The sequence below is a fragment of the Mytilus trossulus genome, chromosome 7, assembly GCF_036588685.1.
Source record: "Mytilus trossulus isolate FHL-02 chromosome 7, PNRI_Mtr1.1.1.hap1, whole genome shotgun sequence".
Classification (NCBI taxonomy): domain Eukaryota; kingdom Metazoa; phylum Mollusca; class Bivalvia; order Mytilida; family Mytilidae; genus Mytilus; species Mytilus trossulus.
In genome coordinates, this window is record NC_086379.1 from 48,903,356 (window position 1) to 48,921,918 (window position 18,563).

General features: G+C 32.2%; 1 protein-coding gene across 2 annotated transcripts; it reads right to left on the reverse strand.

Moving 5' to 3' along the window:
• Positions 1-333: 333 nt before the first annotated feature.
• On the reverse strand, positions 334-13,741 carry LOC134725210 (uncharacterized). 2 transcript variants are annotated; one of them, XM_063588853.1, is made up of 8 exons: positions 13,634-13,741; positions 11,332-11,598; positions 9,080-9,199; positions 8,380-8,742; positions 7,019-7,291; positions 5,747-5,779; positions 3,005-3,077; positions 334-1,000 (listed from the first exon to the last, which is right to left on the reverse strand). In XM_063588853.1, exons 1-8 carry the CDS (start codon positions 13,707-13,709, stop codon positions 595-597), a joined length of 1,611 nt encoding a protein of 536 aa, XP_063444923.1. In that variant the 5' UTR covers positions 13,710-13,741; the 3' UTR covers positions 334-594. The 2 variants fall into 2 exon arrangements, with proteins under 2 accessions (XP_063444923.1, XP_063444922.1); XM_063588852.1 differs by having other exon boundaries at positions 11,332-11,613.
• Between the last annotated feature and the right edge of the window lie 4,822 nt (positions 13,742-18,563).

Below are 18,563 nucleotides of genomic sequence, written 5' to 3' on the forward strand. Positions count from 1 at the left end.
ATATTTTAAAACTGAGGATGTATATACTGTAAATTCAGAAATTATTGCACGCATTTATTATTGCCATTTGGTCATTTCAGACTAAAATGAGATTTGAAATTTTGCGATATTGAGAATTATCCTGTGAATTGCTTTGAAAAAATTCAAAACGCAATTATAACACATTTTGCATTTTTCGCTGTAATAAAAACATCGCAATAATTTCCTAAATACAGTATACCGAAACACGTGAAGAGATACAATTTCAAAATGGAAAAGAACGTATCAACCAAATCTATTTGAATTTTCATTTTTTTTAACAAAATCAAAACATTATAAAATAAGACACTTTTATTCAGCTTAGTAAACTTGCTTAAAAGCATATTAATTAAAACAGAGGTTGAATAAAATTATTCACATTTGATTTTGGTCTTTGAATAATCAGCATAATATTTACAAGCTGTGTATACTTTATTAATTTATGGTGATTTTCTATATGAGCATACATCTTCAATCTGCACAAGAATAGTTAAGTCCAACTAGACGTACACAAATGTATGATAACGTAGCTGTTTGCTTGATCAGCTGATTACCGGCAAAAATTCAGTTGTTACGTCACGTTCGAGCAGTGGTGTCATATTCATCTTCTGTTTGCTGTCCAAAGAAATGATCATACGTTTCGTCATTTCTGTCCGTCAGCTTGTGATGACTTCCGGAATCATAAATATTATCTGCTGTGTGGCTGTAAATATTGTTATCATTCGGATTTCCTCGTTGTCTATCGTTACTTGAAGCATCGTAGGTCCCATCTTCGTTAGACATATTATAAAAATCGGCTGATTCTTGACCATCCTGAGCCAACTGCACTGGTTTATGTAAATTTGTATCGGTTGATGTAATTATATCCTGACTGGGAGATTGAGACAAGTTTATTTTTGTTTTACTATGGTCGTCATTTTGCAATTCACCGAAAGCTTTGTTGTCGTTAGTGGAACTAGCCTCCTGTTTACCAGGTTTAGATCTGTAAAAAAAATTGATAATCAACAACATACATGTATTTGTTTGTGCCATACTAGCGAATTTAAATACAAAATGAACTCGTGAGTGTGGTAAGCATACGCGCTCATCATATGTAGGCAGTTACTAGAGTTGCAGATGTAGTCCGAATTTTCATTTTGAAGAAAATGTCTTCTAACTGTGTTCCGACATGTAGAACGTATATCCATTGTCGAACACAAACTGAAAGTCATATGATATTTGACATTTTTCAAAAGATATGTTTTATACACTGCAACGGATAAGTTCTAGTGCTACTATAAAATATACGGATAATCAATCATGTCTTCCCGAAATTTAATTTGCCAACAGATTTTCCGTATTCAATAACTTCAACTTTGATACTTGTCAACCTCACATCCTGATATCGCAAGTGCAAAGAAAAGGTAAACAAACATTGACATTCATATCCTTTTTTGTAATAATTATTCAGTGTATTGCACTATTGGTTGTTAACAAATAGCCTTAAAGATACAACTATCCCAGATAGGGTTATCCCTGTGTGTGAATTATCAAATGAACAAGAGGATTCACAAGATAAACGTATTATAAGTTTCAAAAGTGGTTAATAAATTATTACAATATATACACATGTAAAAAAGTATTGCAACACCTTGATTTTTTAAAACTTGAAAAATCAGCCTCTTCTTTTGGATGAAATATAATAAAATATGTGTTTAATATTATTGAAACATAGTTTATGATAACATTGGCATTGAAACGAACACAAAATGTTTGGAAAAAAATGATTTTTATAACCACAATTTTAATAACAAAATGAAGTGTTTTTTGTACCAAAAAATGCATTTTACAACTTTTACTGTAGTCGAACTTTACAATGTCAGACATTTGAAAATTAATCTTCAGATGACTGTTCACATCATGGTTGATCGCTATACGCCATAGAATTAGTACTTTGTGCGCAGCCTCCAATCAAACGGATAACCACAACTCAACGTCTTCTGATTCCTGCCATAAATCGACTAATATATTCTTAAGGTAGCAGCGACCCTTTCTGATGAAGGGCATTGTTTATTTCATGATGTGTTTGAACTGGTGTGTCCTTTCGCGCACTTTCCGCCCAATAGTGTCCCATATATGCTTGATATGGTTAAATCCGGGCTACGATCGGGCCAAGGAAGATGAACCGAATTCCATTTGAACATTGGATCTTCCTCCACGATGCTAATTTCCAATTTTGGGGACTTCTGCACTACATTGGATACGGAAAACTGTGTGACTGTTCGTTAGCAAAGGTCTCCGAAATGGTCTTATCGCACGATAACCAGTAGCGATGAGTTGATCTCGAACAGTTCTTGTTAAAAGGCTCCTGTATGGCCACCACTCTCTTTTTAGAATTGTCTTGTATGCAATGTGTTTCCTTATGACCAACCTTCAGTATGCTTGATTTTCTCTAGCAAAGGGTATAGGGGGTCTTCATTATCTCGGAAGGTCTTTAACAGCGTTTATTGTCTGATTTTATTCTCAAAAAGACTTATAGTGGAATTGTGATGACCCACAATACATGCAGTTGTTAAAGCGACATCCCTGCTTCTCTTATGCTGATAATCTGCCATCTTGCTGTAGTTAAGAGTGGTCAATGACCCATTACAAGGTGTCAATCACATAAATTTAAAAACTTGATTATTTAAAGTGTTGAAAACAAGGAGGATAAAAACATCTGTTTTGCTGTTTACGGGTACAGCAGCTGCACGTGCAGATAAAAACTTATCGAGTCGATATTTATTAATTAAACTCAGGTGATATTTAAATAATGTTTAACTAGTTCTATTTTACCAAATTATTTCACAAAAAAATCAAGAGTGTTTTTTTCATTTCAATTTCAATTTGGTGTTGCAATACTTTTTTTCCAACTGAATATATAGTTTTGATTTTTTTGGATTGATTTTTCTACTGTTATAGGGGATTTCGTCCACTTATAATATATATTATGATTACAATTGTTTACCTTTTTATGAGGCATATAACAACTACAACTATAATTGTAAGAACTACTCCTCCACTAACACCAGCTGCTATTCCTAAAAAAACAGAAGATGAACATCTATATTAAATTTATCAAACATATTTAACCTTTTCGTGATATGATACTACTCTAAAGTGTTCAATGACTTCCAATAGACAACCAATATGGTATACAATGAATAACAACCAATAAACGGATTACAAGACACCATTTGATTGTAGTTTAGTAAGTGCTTGTCCCGTTTTTCGTATGGCACTACAGAAAAATGTAGACACTATTATCATTTTTGTATGGCATCGTTTTTCAACACAACCTGACTTCTTAAATTTATCTGTTCAACATGAACCAGCACAGATGATTTAATGCAAAAAGCACACTGACAGTGATACTAGTATAAATTGTAATCATTTCATTACTTTGAATGATGTATGTGAAGTTAACAACCGGTCCCTTTTTTGATATTCGATATTCAATATCCAATCGGCTGCTAGCAGTCGGTTCGATATTCAAAATTTAGTTGAAAATCATAAAAATAAATAAAATACTTGATAACATTAATAGCATGATTTTTTTAGATAAGGGACTGGTAAGATACATAGGTAAAAGCAAATTGCTTGTTTCTGAATCCTTAATATTATTTCATTGTATACTATCGTTTAATGTTGATTTATCTGGATAAAAATTGTTTAAACTAAGATACATAGCAGGATCTGCTTACCCTTCCGGAGCACCTGAGATCACCCCTAGTTTTTGGTGGGGTTCGTGTTGTTTATTCTTTAGTTTTCTATCTGGTGTCATGTGTACTATTGTTTTTCTGTTTGTCTTATTCATTTTTAGCCATGGCGTTGTCAGTTTGTTTTAGATTTACGAGTTTGACTGTCCCTTTGGTATCTTTCGTCCCTCTTTTATACATAGAGATCGTTTAAAGACCTCTTCAAGCTGTCGTAAATTCTGTTGTCCTCGCATGTAAATCCTTTTCTAAGTTATCTACATGTATTTGTCTTTATGTAATACAGATTTCTACCAATAAAACGGCTTCATAGATTTTTTTAAAACAACAACAAAAACCGATATAACTCTAGAAACATTTATAAATATAAATATAAATATTTATGGAAAGCCGAAAAAAGATAAAATAGTGAAAACCTACCTGAGACCGCCGAAATGAGGGTTAAACCCCCCTGTTCTCGCAATGTCCATAGAATTCGACGAATTCATAAACTCTGTATATATAAAGGTTGTGTTAGAAGGATTTCCCGGAATAATGTGATCTTCGATACCTATGGAGGGCTTAGATTATCACTTTTTAGCTAAAGAATGTTTTAGGGCAAGGGGCACAGGGCAATTTTTAGAGCCCCCTGATCTCTCAATTTTTCTAATATTATGCAGACTTTTAGTTAATAGAATATCGAAGAAGACATTATTCTGGGAAATCCTTTTGATACCATCTTTATATATATACAGAGTCTTTGAACTCGTGGAATGTTATGGAGATTTAAAGAACAACTTCACTTAAGCGGTCTCGGGTGAGTTTTCGCTCTATATTTTGAATATCCAACTGGCAATTTGGACCCTCCATAAACATAACATACAGGAAGTGTACCCAAATTCCTTATAGTCACGTTTGTATCTATATATTAACTAACTGTCTGCCTAATATTAAGAAAATTGAGAAATATGGGGCTCTCAACATTGACTTGGGCGCTTTGTCCTGAAATTTTGATATTTTTCAGCTGAAAAGTGACAATCTAAGCCCTCCATAGATATCGAAGATGACAATATACTGGGAAATCCTTGTGATACAATCTTAATATATACGTCCAATTCTATGGGCATTGCGAGAACAGGGGGTCTCACCGTCACTTAAGCGGTCTCAGGGTAGTTTTTCACTATATATTTCTATTTTTTGGCTTTCCATATATATTTCTATTCATGATTTAAAATGTTTCTAGAGTGATCGTTTTTTGTTTTTATTTTCGGAAATAATAGATATAAAATTACAGTTTTAATGTCGTTTTATAGATAAACACTGCTCTTTATTTAAAGTTAGTTCTTATGTTGTACAGAACACAACTGTCCCAGGTGAGGGGAGGGGGGGGGGGGGGGGGGGTGGATCCAATATCCATATCAAATAAATTCATTTCTCAAAAATTGCCACAGCAGTAACTATCATTCAAATTAGATATCTTGAAATTCATTGTCAGCATATGTAATAATAATGTCTTGCTAATGTCATAATTAATTTATGCATTTACCATTATACTTTAAAATAATTCAATCAAACAATTAAAGCAGTAATTTTAATTTAACTTATTTTATTGAAAGTAAACGTACTGATCCTTGAATGTTTGCGGGTCTTTATAGGTATCCACGAGACAATGTCTTGAAATATTTCTTCATTTTGACAAGCTGACAAATCCTACATTCAAGTCATTTTTTTTATTTATCATAAAGCTTGGATGTAAATATATCAAACGATAACTAAAGTATGTGTTACAGTTTTTAAAAGTTTCTCTTCCTCTACAGTAGTCTTAAAATGTTTTTCACTACATCCATTTATGAACAAATGATAGTTTTCTTTTTGTTTTTTTGCATACTTTGATTGTCTTTTTGTCCATCTTCGTTTCGACTTGGCATTGGTAGTTCGTGTCCGACTTATGGGTTTGTTCATCCTTTTGTATCTTTCTGCTATCTTAGATTGTTAATAAGATTATAAAAAAGTACCTTTTATATCATTTTGAACTGGGAAATCCATATCTGCCAAAAAAAATTATTTGATTTAAAAACAAGTACATTCATGAACATGAACAAAATAATTAATTTATATATAGATACAATAGCAGTTGCAGAAAGGGTCCTCCGAGTTACGATTACGATTAAACTGATTCTAACAATATGTACATATTAAGACGAATGAGCCTATACAAAAATAGATATATTTATAATTTTCTTACTGAATCATATATTCATACAACAAATATATAGTTCTGAAAAATATTGCATGACTCTGACTTAAACATTAACATTTGTTGATAAGGATATATTAGTGCCGTTGGCTAGATTTTTTGTTATTCTTCAATAATTTACAATAGAATCGAACATAAAAGTGTATAAAAGACTGTTTTATTTAATTATCTATTGTTTCGGGTGTCAAAAGGTTTCAAATGTCTGATGCAAATGTTTGCTTTTGCTTGACATATTTATACCCTTCATCCCCTAGTTTTATGTTCTACGCTGTTAATGTTTTCTAAAACAGTTCTTTTGGTGGTCAATTGTTTACAAAAATTGAACATGCATATGCCGTGAATGCATTTGTAAAGGTTGCATTTTTATTTTGAGTTTGAATAACACTAATTAAAGCTGTGTTTCTTTGATCTTTGAAATACAGTTTCAACGAAGTGATTGTGGCTCATTATGTCCCACTGTGTTCTATTAACTATATGCATCTCCTGGCATTGATATATATATACGACTGCTTTGATATCATGGGAGGTTATCTAATTATCATACAGATTGACCAACAAACGGACGGATTGACAACATTTTCTTCTAGCTACTTTATGAGGTTCATAAATTCGATAAAACGCAATGATAAGGACAAACATCCATCTCGTACATGTTATTTATGATGATAAAAGCGTGTTCATTAATTTGTCTTTCAGTTCAAACGCACTGCATAAACCAAAGAATGTTTTGTATAAAAGAGTATACTAAAAAGTTTGGCTTATAACAGAAGTTCCATATTTTTTGTCTGGACAATCGGTTTTAGTAGTGGGATTTAATTGATAGTTGACCAGACCCCTGTATTTCACATTCTGATTAGTCGTCTCAATCATTTCTTGGCAAGCAGTAAAATAATAGTCGTTTCTTAGCCATATTAAGTACTATATATTGCCCCTTTGTTTATATTTAAATGAAGTTTAAGCTACCTTTAATGACAAGCCTGTAAATTCTTTTTTTTAAGAGAATTTGTTAATTTGACCATAAAACACTTACCGATGCACAAATACTTTAAAGAAACATTTTTTGTAAAATCGTAACAGTCTTCTGATTTGTTCATACGTTCAAACACACTGTAATAACAGTGTTCTGACTTGTTGAATATATTTCTGCAAACGTTGTTTAAGTCAGTTTCAATAGCTTTTTCTTGACAATCGGTTTTGTATTTTGGTCCTAGTGATAATTTGATGTCACCAACAAGGAACTGTGTTTCACATTCAATTATAACTGGTGTGCTTAAATCCAGGCAGGTAGTATGTATTTCCTCTCCTTTACAAAGTACAACAAAATAAATGTATTTTTTGTAATGAGAACATATGATGTAATAAAAAAAGAGTCCGCGAGATTGTACACTTGGCTATATAGGTGTGTAGAAGCCTTAATTCAGTATGGTGCATTTGGTGCAAAATCTGTAAAAACTCAAAACCATAAATTAAAGGGTAAACAACTGAAACATTTTTCAAAGTAATCAAAGGGACCAGGATTATAATTTAGTACGCCAGATGCGCGTTGCGTCTACATAAGACTCATCAGTGACGCTCATATCAAAATATTTATATAGACAAACGAGTAAAAAATTGAAGAGCATTGAGGATCCAAAATTCCAAAAAGGTGTGCCAAATACGGCTAAGATGATATATGCCTGGGGAAAGAAAATCCTTATTGTTTCGAAAAAAAAAGTTTTTTATACAAGAAATTTAGAAAAATGACCACATTATTGATATTCATGTCAACACCGGAGTGGTGACTACTTGGCTGGTGATACCATCAGGGACTAAACCTCCACCCGCAGTGGCATCAACCCAGTGGTTTAAAAGTTATCAAAGGTACCAGGATTATGATTTAGTACGCCAGACTCACGATTCGTCTACACAAGACTCATCAAACTTGAATCAATGTATATTTCATTGACACAAAGTTTACATTGAATATTATTACATATGTTAAAGATAAAAAAACTGTCGAGCACGGTCATCGTCCATTCCTTAAGTGACACGTTGTATTAAATGTGACACCAGATATCAAAATTGTCCATGATATTAGTTGCAAATATTATCAAAACACTACAGAGAAAGACTGTAAAAAAAGCAACAAAACATTGCTTAAAAAGCAGGATTTTAATCATTACAAATTCTTCATGATTTCTTTTAAAAATATTTATCATGAACATCAGTTTTGATAATTGCATTTAAATATCGACGAGAACAAAAAAAAAATGAAAAGGAAACTATACTATTTAAATATGCAGTTTTCACAAAAACAATTCTCCAAAAAATCCTATTCATTTCCTGTGGAAGATAACATGAACCCAAATGTGATGTACGTATTTTTATAGATGAATCGTATTGCATATTTACCTTTGCAAGGCCTATACGCTATCGATGTATCATCTACCGATATAGCTTCTGTTGCTTTACTTTTATTATTGTTAAAGACTGCTTCTAACATTATCTTGTAAGGACCTATTCCATTTACATCTACAGATATATTGTACCATTTCCCGGGATCTATAGAAGTTCCGTTCTCTCTAAAAAGTAGTGTCTCTTTACTGTCAGAAGTGTGATATATATTGAAAAAGCAATCCATATCCACACAAGTGGAAAGATATTGGTACCAAAGTGACAAACATATTGGTCTCATGAATTCAATATCTGTAATTATGCGTGCTGTACCAGCTGAACTATTATAGGATATAGTATTTATGCTATAACCTAGATGACCTGAAAATTAAAAACAACAACATTTACAGAATACTAAAATGCATGCATCTACATATACAATCATTTCTCATTTCTGATATTTTATGAGTTGTTGAAAATTTGAATTCTGAAATATAAAGTAAGGACCTATAACATTTATAATATATTATAGTCTTAGTTATGTTATAAGTAAACCCTTGCATTTTCAGTTTAAGACAAGTGATTTATGGTGTGGTTAACCTTATGAAGTTGATGTTATACAAATATAAAATCAATCACACGACAACCAAGGCCACGATAGATGTGCTTTTTGTACAATATTGGCGAAAATGTTAATTTATGTCGAGATTTTACTTACCCTCTGTTTCTCTAGTATGATCTTTGAATACACTACTACGTTGCCATTTGTAATTTTTTGATGATTTATTTCTCCATTCACCAAAATCCTCCTCAAAAGTACTTATACCGGTCCCATTTTCTGAAATTAGTTGAATTTAATACTTAATACTATATGAATCAAGTACAGGTTGTATTCAACAAATATATTTGTAGTAGGTCTTAAAATACCTTTTACTTAATGATCTTTTGAGAGTACCTCATTGTATCAAATGGAAGCCTTCAATATATGTATATAACAAACAGATACTTGCATTACTTTTAACAGATGGCACCACATAAAGATTTGACAAAATACTTTTATGAGTAATTTTTGATTTAAAAAGATTGTTTTTTAAATTTTCTAATTTTATGCATATGTTTAAGGTAAAATCAATTGGCGAAAACTAAAACTTTCGTCACAGTTGCCAATTTGTTTCGTCGCCTGTTGTTCATTTTCTAGAAATATTTAAGCACTAATAATTATTGAAGAGGGAGGTTTATTTTCACAGCATTGAATTACTGCAATACTGAAACATGTTATACTGCTGTGCTTAAGTGGATCTGAAAAGTGAAATATGTTACCCTCCTAGCATTACGACTTCGTTTTGACTTCTGTGCTTTATCTTAAATCATGTTTTTTATTGTGGGAGCGGTGATTAGTTCGTTCATTTTTTGCTTTTTGAAAAAAATGTATACTCAAAGTTATCAAAGGTACCAGTCTTATAATTTGATTCGCCAGACACGCGTTTCTTCTTCTTTAGACTTATAAGTGATGCTCAGATCAAAATAGTTATATAGCCAAACAAATACAAAGTTAAAGAGCCTTTAGGACCCAAAATTTCAAACAGTGGTGCCAAATATGGCTAAGGTAATCTTTTTCTGGGATGAAAACAATCCTTAGTTTTTCGAAAAATTCAAAATCTTGTAACAGGAAATTTATAAAAATGACCATATACTAGTAATTGATATTAATGTCAATAACGAAGTGCTGACTACTAAGGTTATAATACCCTCGGGGACGATACGTCCACCAGCAGTGACATCGACCCAGTAGTATAAAAGTTAACAAAGGTACCAGGATTATAATTTAATACGCCAGACGCGCATTTCGTCTTCATAAGACTCATGACTGACGCTCAGATCAAAATAGTTATAAAGCCAAACAAGTACAAAGTTGAAGAGCATTTAGGACCCGAAATTCAAAAAAATGGTGCCAAATACAGCTAAGGTATTCTATTTCTGGATAAGAAAATCCTTAGTTTTTTGAAAAATTCAAAATCAAGTAACAGGAAATTTATAAAAATTACCATTTAATTGATATAAATGTCAACAACGAAGTGCTGACTACTAAGGTTATAATACCCTCGGGGACGATACGTCCACCAGCAGTGACATCGACCCAGTAGTATAAAAGTTATCAAAGGTACCAGGATTATAATTTAATACGTCAAACGCACATTTCGTCTTCATAAGACTCATGACTGACGTTCAGATCAAAATACTTATAAAGTAAAACAAGTACAAAGTTGAAGAACATTGAGGACCCAAAATTCCACGAATTTGTGCAAAATACGGCTAAGGAAAATCAAGTCCCGGGATAAAAAAAATCCTTAGTTTTCCGAAAAAAACCTAAATTTTGTAACAGCCCTAGGATATTGATAAAAATGACCATATAATTGATATAAATGTCAACACCGAAGTGCTGACTACTAGGCTGGTGATACCCACGGGGACGAAGCGTCCACCAGCAGAGGCATCGACCCAGTGGTGTAAAAGTTATACGAGAAGGTAAAAGTGCATGTAGTGGTCAATCGAAGATGTAAGACAGGTGGAACAAAGGTCATGTGTTTGATAGTTAAAATTTACATATGTACGATTATCCGTGACACATACAGAGAAAAAGTGGTATCACCTGGTGAGGCCATTAATTAACATAATAACTAGAGATTTTGACCAATCAACATTAAATGACAACATTTTATATAATCTATCAACCCGACCAAAGAACCAAATCAAGTATACGTTAAAAGTAAATGAAAACAGCTATAATAAATATCGAAGTAATATGTCTTTTGCCAGGTTTGTTACCGATGTTATCTTAAATTCCAGGCGGTGACGGACGATGGACGACGGACGACGACGCCAAGTGATAAGAAAAGTTCACTTCTTTTCAGGACAGGTGAGTTAAAAAACCGGAGAAACAAATAGTATATACAAAAACTAAATACATACCGTGTCTACATGTGTATGACAAGTTCATGTATCTAAACTCCTCCCGTAAACAGGTTGATGTAAAGTTAAAATCAATTAAACAGGAATGTTCACCATTACAGTTATCTTGTATAGAATGTTTATCAATGGAATTTAAATAACATGTGTTTTTGCGACATATTGATTCCTCTTCCTGAACATCAATGTTCTTTATTTGTATTTGAGATTTATTCCGACATGAGATGTTTGTTGTATATTCATCTGAATAACATATCGTCGTAACATATTCTGCAATTATAGATACTATTCGAAAAATTAAACATTAACTGTAAGCTATCAAATCAGGTATAATCCACTATTTTTTCTTTAAAAATGCCTGTACCAAATCAGGAACATGACTTAACGCTCGCATTTGACTGTTTTATATCACTTTATGCAGCTAACAATTGAAGCCATCTTTAATGTCTGTGATAAAATTTATTTGTTGTAGTTGGAAGGATTACAATGTAGGATTTAACCTATAATTTACAAATATTGAAAGTAGTATATACATTATACATGAACATTAGCCGATGTATTAATGATTTAAATAATTTATTTCGCTTTAATTTGATTAAATGAAAAGCAGGAAACGCTTTCTTTATCAAACTTTAGAACAATATTTAGCATCCTTTATGACTTCATGCCATACTTCCAATTTCTTAATATTACCTTCATTTGACTTTTGTAAACCGATTTACTACAATGTATAGTCGTGTATTTTTTTTAGCATGTTTCCTCCTTCTGTTTCAAATGCTGCATACATTTGAAGTTGTATAGTTAGGAATGATTCCTCATGACTTGGATATATCGTGATTTTACCATGGGTTGGCCCTTTATGACAAATATTTCACCCTAAGTGATATCGAGGGAAAAATATCGGCAATATGGGACGACCAGTGGTGAAATCACGATATGTTCAAGCCTGCATTAACAATTTCGATTCTAATAGGACAAATACAGCAATTCTTTTGGATCGAAGCGCTCTAGGTGGAGGCAAATATTTGCCATTCCCATGAATAAATGCACTATTATATTGGCGTACAAGAACGGAGCAAACTGAATTAGTGACATGCTTTAAACTATTTACAATAATGTATTTAGATAGTTTTGGATGAATTCAAATGATAATTGACTTATATGTCTTAAATGTATATAAAAAGATATGAGTAATGACACGTGTTCTTTCACTAAATAATTCAAATTTTGGTGACTATGTGGAACGCATCTATCCCATTGAACTAGAGATAAAGGATACTACAGATACAGTTAAGTCGACTTCATAGCTTGACTTACATCTAGATATTGACCATGAGGGTCGGTTGAAAACAAAACTTTACGACAAAAGAGATGATTTCATCTTTCCAATTGTGAACTTTCCATTTCTTAGAAGCAACATTCCAGCAGCACCTGCATACGGGGTATATATCTCCCAAGTGATACGATATTCCCGTGCTTGCATTTCCTATCATGATTTTCTTGATAGAGGGTTGCTGCCCACAAGGAAGCTATTAAACCAAGAGTTTCAAATGGTGAAGTTGAAATCATTCCTTCGTAAATTTTACGGACGCCATCACAATTTGGTTGACCGTTATGGAATAACCATTTCACAAATGATATCTGATATCTACAATCCCCCTCCCTTTCATGAATGTGACCTACCGAATGAGACTATTTACCAGATTTGATATCACATAAGCAACACGATGGGTGCCACATGTGGAGCAGGATATTCTTACCCTTCCGGAGCACTTGAGATCAACCCAAGTTTTTGGAAGGGTTCGTGTTGTTTATTCTTTGGTTTTCTATGTTGTGTCCGTTACGTAACTATTTCGTCTGAGATATGAATGCATTATATGTTTCAAGATATTAGCTCACCTCTCGAGATTGATTTTAGCGTTTAGGTTTTATATAAAGTACGTAGAACTACATATATAACAAAAATACATTGTTTACCTCTGTATTAATCCATTAATTGCATGTAAATTTGTAAAATCATTTGAAGACTTTTAACCTGTTATTTTTCGGACAGGTTTGTTGTTAAGAAAACAAAACTATACATGAAATTACCAAAACATTTACTTTGAATGAAGCAATGAAGCATCAACGTACATTCGTAATCGAAAACTTCTATATTTGATATATAAAAGTTAATGTTAGGAATTAAAAGAAACAAGTTCTTTGCAATAGAAGAATCATAGAAGTTATAGTAAAAAAATCGATCTGTAAGTTATTAACTCAACGATCAAAGGACACATTTTGTTATACAAAAAAGTAATATTACCTGATGTATTTATCAGTGATATGTAAAAACACAAAATGTATAAGAATGAAAGTTCCCTTATCCACAAGGTATCCATTTTTAATACGACGGATTAATGTAGTAACATTCAGGAAGTGGTAAATGTCACACGTACTGGTTTTTATGGATGAGTTATGAAAACGGAAAATTTTACATGTATTAGATAAAATCGACAACTTAGATCCGTGAAGTGGAAGACATAAAAACGTTTAATAGAAAAGTAAAGTGACTTTTGTGTTGAATATACTACACAAATACATTTCGGTCAACCATGTTCAATTACTTTTTATAGATTCAATAACAACACGTTTTCCGGTGGTTCAATATACGGGCCTATGCTCACATTATATAACCTTCTTACTAATTTTCTTTCAAAACTTTAACTGATTTAATTCTGGTCTTCATTTTTATTTATTAAATACTCCGTATACTCCATTGAATGAAAGTTCTTTCCCGTAAAAAGTAATTAAAAAAATTACCCAAAAAAAACAATTCAAACCGGAAAGTTCTTAAGCAAATGGTGCAAACAAATAAAACGATTAAAAATAAACTTTCATATTACTGATTTTCTTTTGAACATAATGGTAAATTTAATCGCACCTATAGATAGCTACACTTCTTAGTTGCATTACTTGATTTATTTGACATGAATGGGCGGAGTAAAGCTATGACGACAGCTATTGCAACATATGCCTATGTCGTTATTCCAAAACGTTTTGAAATACTGTTTTTTCTCAAATGCCGAATGCTCTCCCCTTCTCTCCTCTATTTCAGGAGAAATTTCTTATTGATATATTTTTTTATATCACGTTTGTTTAAATCTCACAATCTCACAAACAGAATGATGAAAAATAACCGATACTTAAAAACAAATCTATATGCTTTAGAACACATGAATGCTATAAATCGGAAACATGTATCCCATATCGTACACTAAGTTTTTTTGTACATCTGTTTGGTGACACTGATAGGTGATTAAAAATCAGAAATAATAATAATTATAGCGGTAATCATCCATATCATACACATCTTCGAATAGATTATTATTCTGCAAGTTAAAACGTAATCCCAACCCGATCAGTTAAAACACATTGATAGATGAGAGCCGTGGTGTAGTGGTTAGTGCACAAAGGTTCCTGGTTCGATTCCCGTTTGGGATAAAAATTTCAGGAACTCAATTTTCGGCTCTCCCTTGACACCATTTGCGAGTATGGTCTTGAGGAACCGATGATAGTCCGTCGGACGGGGACGATAAATGGCTGGCCCGTGTTAAGAAAGAGCCACATCTCTTGCACGTTAAAGACACCCTTATAGATTTCGCAAAAGAGTAGGCTAATGCCGCTACAAGGCAGCACTCGCACCCGCAAAGTGGAAAGGGATTAATATAAGTTGCAAAACTTGTTTCCCAATCCACTATAAATAAATATGTTTAAACTAAAACACATTGATAATATGACAGTCGCATATAATTCCATTAATTGCAAACGATAAGTGAATAAAACAAACAGCTATACTACAAGTCATCATATGTTAAATTATAAAAAAAAAAGGGTACATCTGTCATCATTGTGTTATAATCTTAAGCACTTTTAAAAACAAAGCAATTTGTCAACACAGATACACTATAAAGACAGCACATAAAGCGCATAAGCAAAAACAAAAGACAAAAATGTACAAATTTACAATTAATTCAAACCACAATAACACAAAAATAAATATGGCATATACAGTTGGAAATATAGGGGGAAATGTATTTTTGAAATTGTTTTTTCTAGAAAAATAACTTTTGTCCATGAGCTTAAATATAGAAAACAGAATAATTTAAACGTTACAATTTTTTCTCTCTCTGTGAAATTTTTAGTCCATATAATTTCAAATAGAAGTTGATAATCGATATGAAAGGTAATTGAATATAAGCTGTGTTAATACGGGCATATTTTCTATCGATAAATGATCAAGTACCGCTTAATGAAGGCGAATTCTATTATTCTGCATCCTCATATAAAGGTAATGGTTTATAGTTTATATATTATATCAAAAGTATATTATTTTTCATCAAGATTTAAAAAATTTAGCATCCTATTTTACCGACCAAAAGACAAAAATGAATTATAACATCCAATAACGGTGTATGTAAAATAGAAGACACTCTGTAATTATTTTGTTGTGCCAACTTAGTTTATGATAAGAGGGGGTGCTACAGGTTTCTTTTCTATTGTAAATGACATTTCTATCGCGGAAAAGTGATTGTTTTTCAACAATTTTAATTGAATCGATTGAAATATTCAGAATGATCTTCTTTTTCCTGTTTCAATTGCAATACATTTTTAAACAGATAATCAGGATATGATTACATAGTTCCCCCCGGACTTGCTTGTGAAGTACGTGAATGTTATTCAATAGAATATAAGAATATTTTATTAGTTGTATATTCTAAAGAGTAAAAGATATACATCAATGTTAAAAAGTTTTAAGAACTGAGCATGTATCACGAAAACGAATATCAATACATGTGGGTCACAGTATGATTTTTTATTCATTGTGTATCAATAAGATAATCATGAATTTGTTAATAAATTGAACGTTTGTTATTTTAACATTTAGGGAAGTCAACATGTGTACCAAAAATAGAACAGGAGTATAGTTTGATAGACTCAATATGTAATGCTTAAACCAAAATAGCCAAACACATTTATGTGACCGTGTCTGAAGATCAGATTTGTCAAAAGAGAACAATCCTCAAAAGAACACAGAATACGATGGGGTATACAGTTCCGTTTCATTGTACAGCTCGTAACTTGTTTATTTTAAAATCCTTGGCTTTTAGATATTGACTTTAATAATTTTTGAATAATGCAAATCTAGAAGAGTGCGACATATAACAATTGTAACATGTTGTTTTTAATGTTAACAACATTGGTTCGATACCACTGCTGGTAGACTACAAAATCGTCGAAGGAATCAGCCAAATATTGAATGATCATGAACAATCAGTTTGAAGTTCTAAATATAAATGATTAAATATTACAATAGCACGTTTAAAGCATTGCAATACTGGTCTGATCGAAATATTTTGACTTAATCTGTATTTCCATGGCGTGTGCTGCATGATTGGAAGGAAATCCATTTGTATGACCCACCGGATCAATCTTACACATGTTACATTGCTTGTGTTGTTTCTTTATCATTATATTCCAACTGGGTCTAAGAACTACGAGAATCATTCTTTGTTTTGTTATATTAGGCAGTGTTATATATCATATGACATCTTTGCATCACATAACCTCATTTCTAAACGATTTATAATTGACCAAAACATGGACAATCCATAAATTTCGACATAAAAAGGTATGAGGAGATTTTCCAAAACTATTGACTGATTAAATTATGAACATCATTAAACGATGGTTGAAAGTCATTTTACGACATTCCTGATTTTTCAGAAATCAAATCGTTCGTCTATTGTACCATTGCCTTTACATTGACTTGCATGTTTCCGTTTCATACCACACTTTTAACCCTTTCCCGTCAAGGCATTTTATACCTTTACTTTAGACATTATTACAGTTTAGATTAATACTGCATTCGGAATAATGGTCATACACATGCCATGTTGGGCTCAAATGAAAGATAATTGGTAAAATATTTCGTCACTTTTTGGTCACGTGGTATATTTTCAAAAGTCAAGTGACTGTTGGAGAAAATTGAAGAAAAAGTACCTGGGCAAAAAATCGTTCAGAGACATTGTTGCGCTAATAGGGTCAGGTTTTGGTTGAAACACATTGCCTGGAGTCTGTCGAAGACATATTGTTTATCATATTGGTATAAAAAGACGCATAACGTGTTATAGGCCTTGAAATATAGATGTCCGTGACAATCAAAATAACTTATTTTAGACGCTCTCTTTGTCCAATTTCAAACTTGGACCGTTATTTGTTTAGTTTTCAATCAATAAGCAACATAAATTTTGTTTTTACAAGGGAAAATTAATTGAATCACCAATGCTAGCTTGAGCTAGTACACCCTAGATCGAGCCCGATGGAGCAAAGGGTGTAAAAAAAAGTGCGAGGCAATATGGCACTTAAAACGTTTCGTAGGTTTTCTTTTTGAAATTGAAAGTAAGGTTAAGTTACATTTAATATAGGAAATTAGTTTTTTCCAACCCAGGCAGTGAGATTCGAACACTCAATCCTGGTGCCTTGGGATAGCTCCGCGTACCCCTGCGCCACTAGCATTGTGAAGAATTTTTTGAAATTTAAGAACTTAAGTCTACTACAACTGAAGAAATTAAAAAAAATAAATAAATATAAAGATCCTCACCCAGTTTGATTTCTTGTAGGAATTATTTGTTCAGATGATAAATATTTGTGGCCAAATGCATGAATCTAGGAGGAATCCACTCTTTAAAATGTAATTTTTGAAATGAAATATACATGGTCCTTTATTCAAACAAAAGTGTTTTCAACTTGATCAGACCTCAACACTTACGAAACCATGTTTTGTTACATCTATTTCAACTTTGCAAAAAAAAAAATCAGAATATTTTAGTGATTTTTGTCTCTTTTCCCATACTATCTTTAAGAAATGACTTCGGATTTTTAGTGCATTTCAACTTTGTGATTGCGCTGTTACAATACAAATTACATTTTCAACTAGTGTACAAGTTAGAACTATTAGTTTAATATTATTCGTCATAAACTTACTGCATAGTTATTGAAAAAAAGTCATAAATCCTCGTAAAAGAGCACTTTTCTTTGCACTTGTTTATGAGATTATTCCTCAAAATTCGAAGAAAAAAAAGGGTTTATACAATAAAATACACATCAGTTAGAGTCAACTTGACTATAAACTAATAATAATTGAAGTTTGATGCACATTGAATCACATTGCTGGTTACGTGTACGTCAGCAAA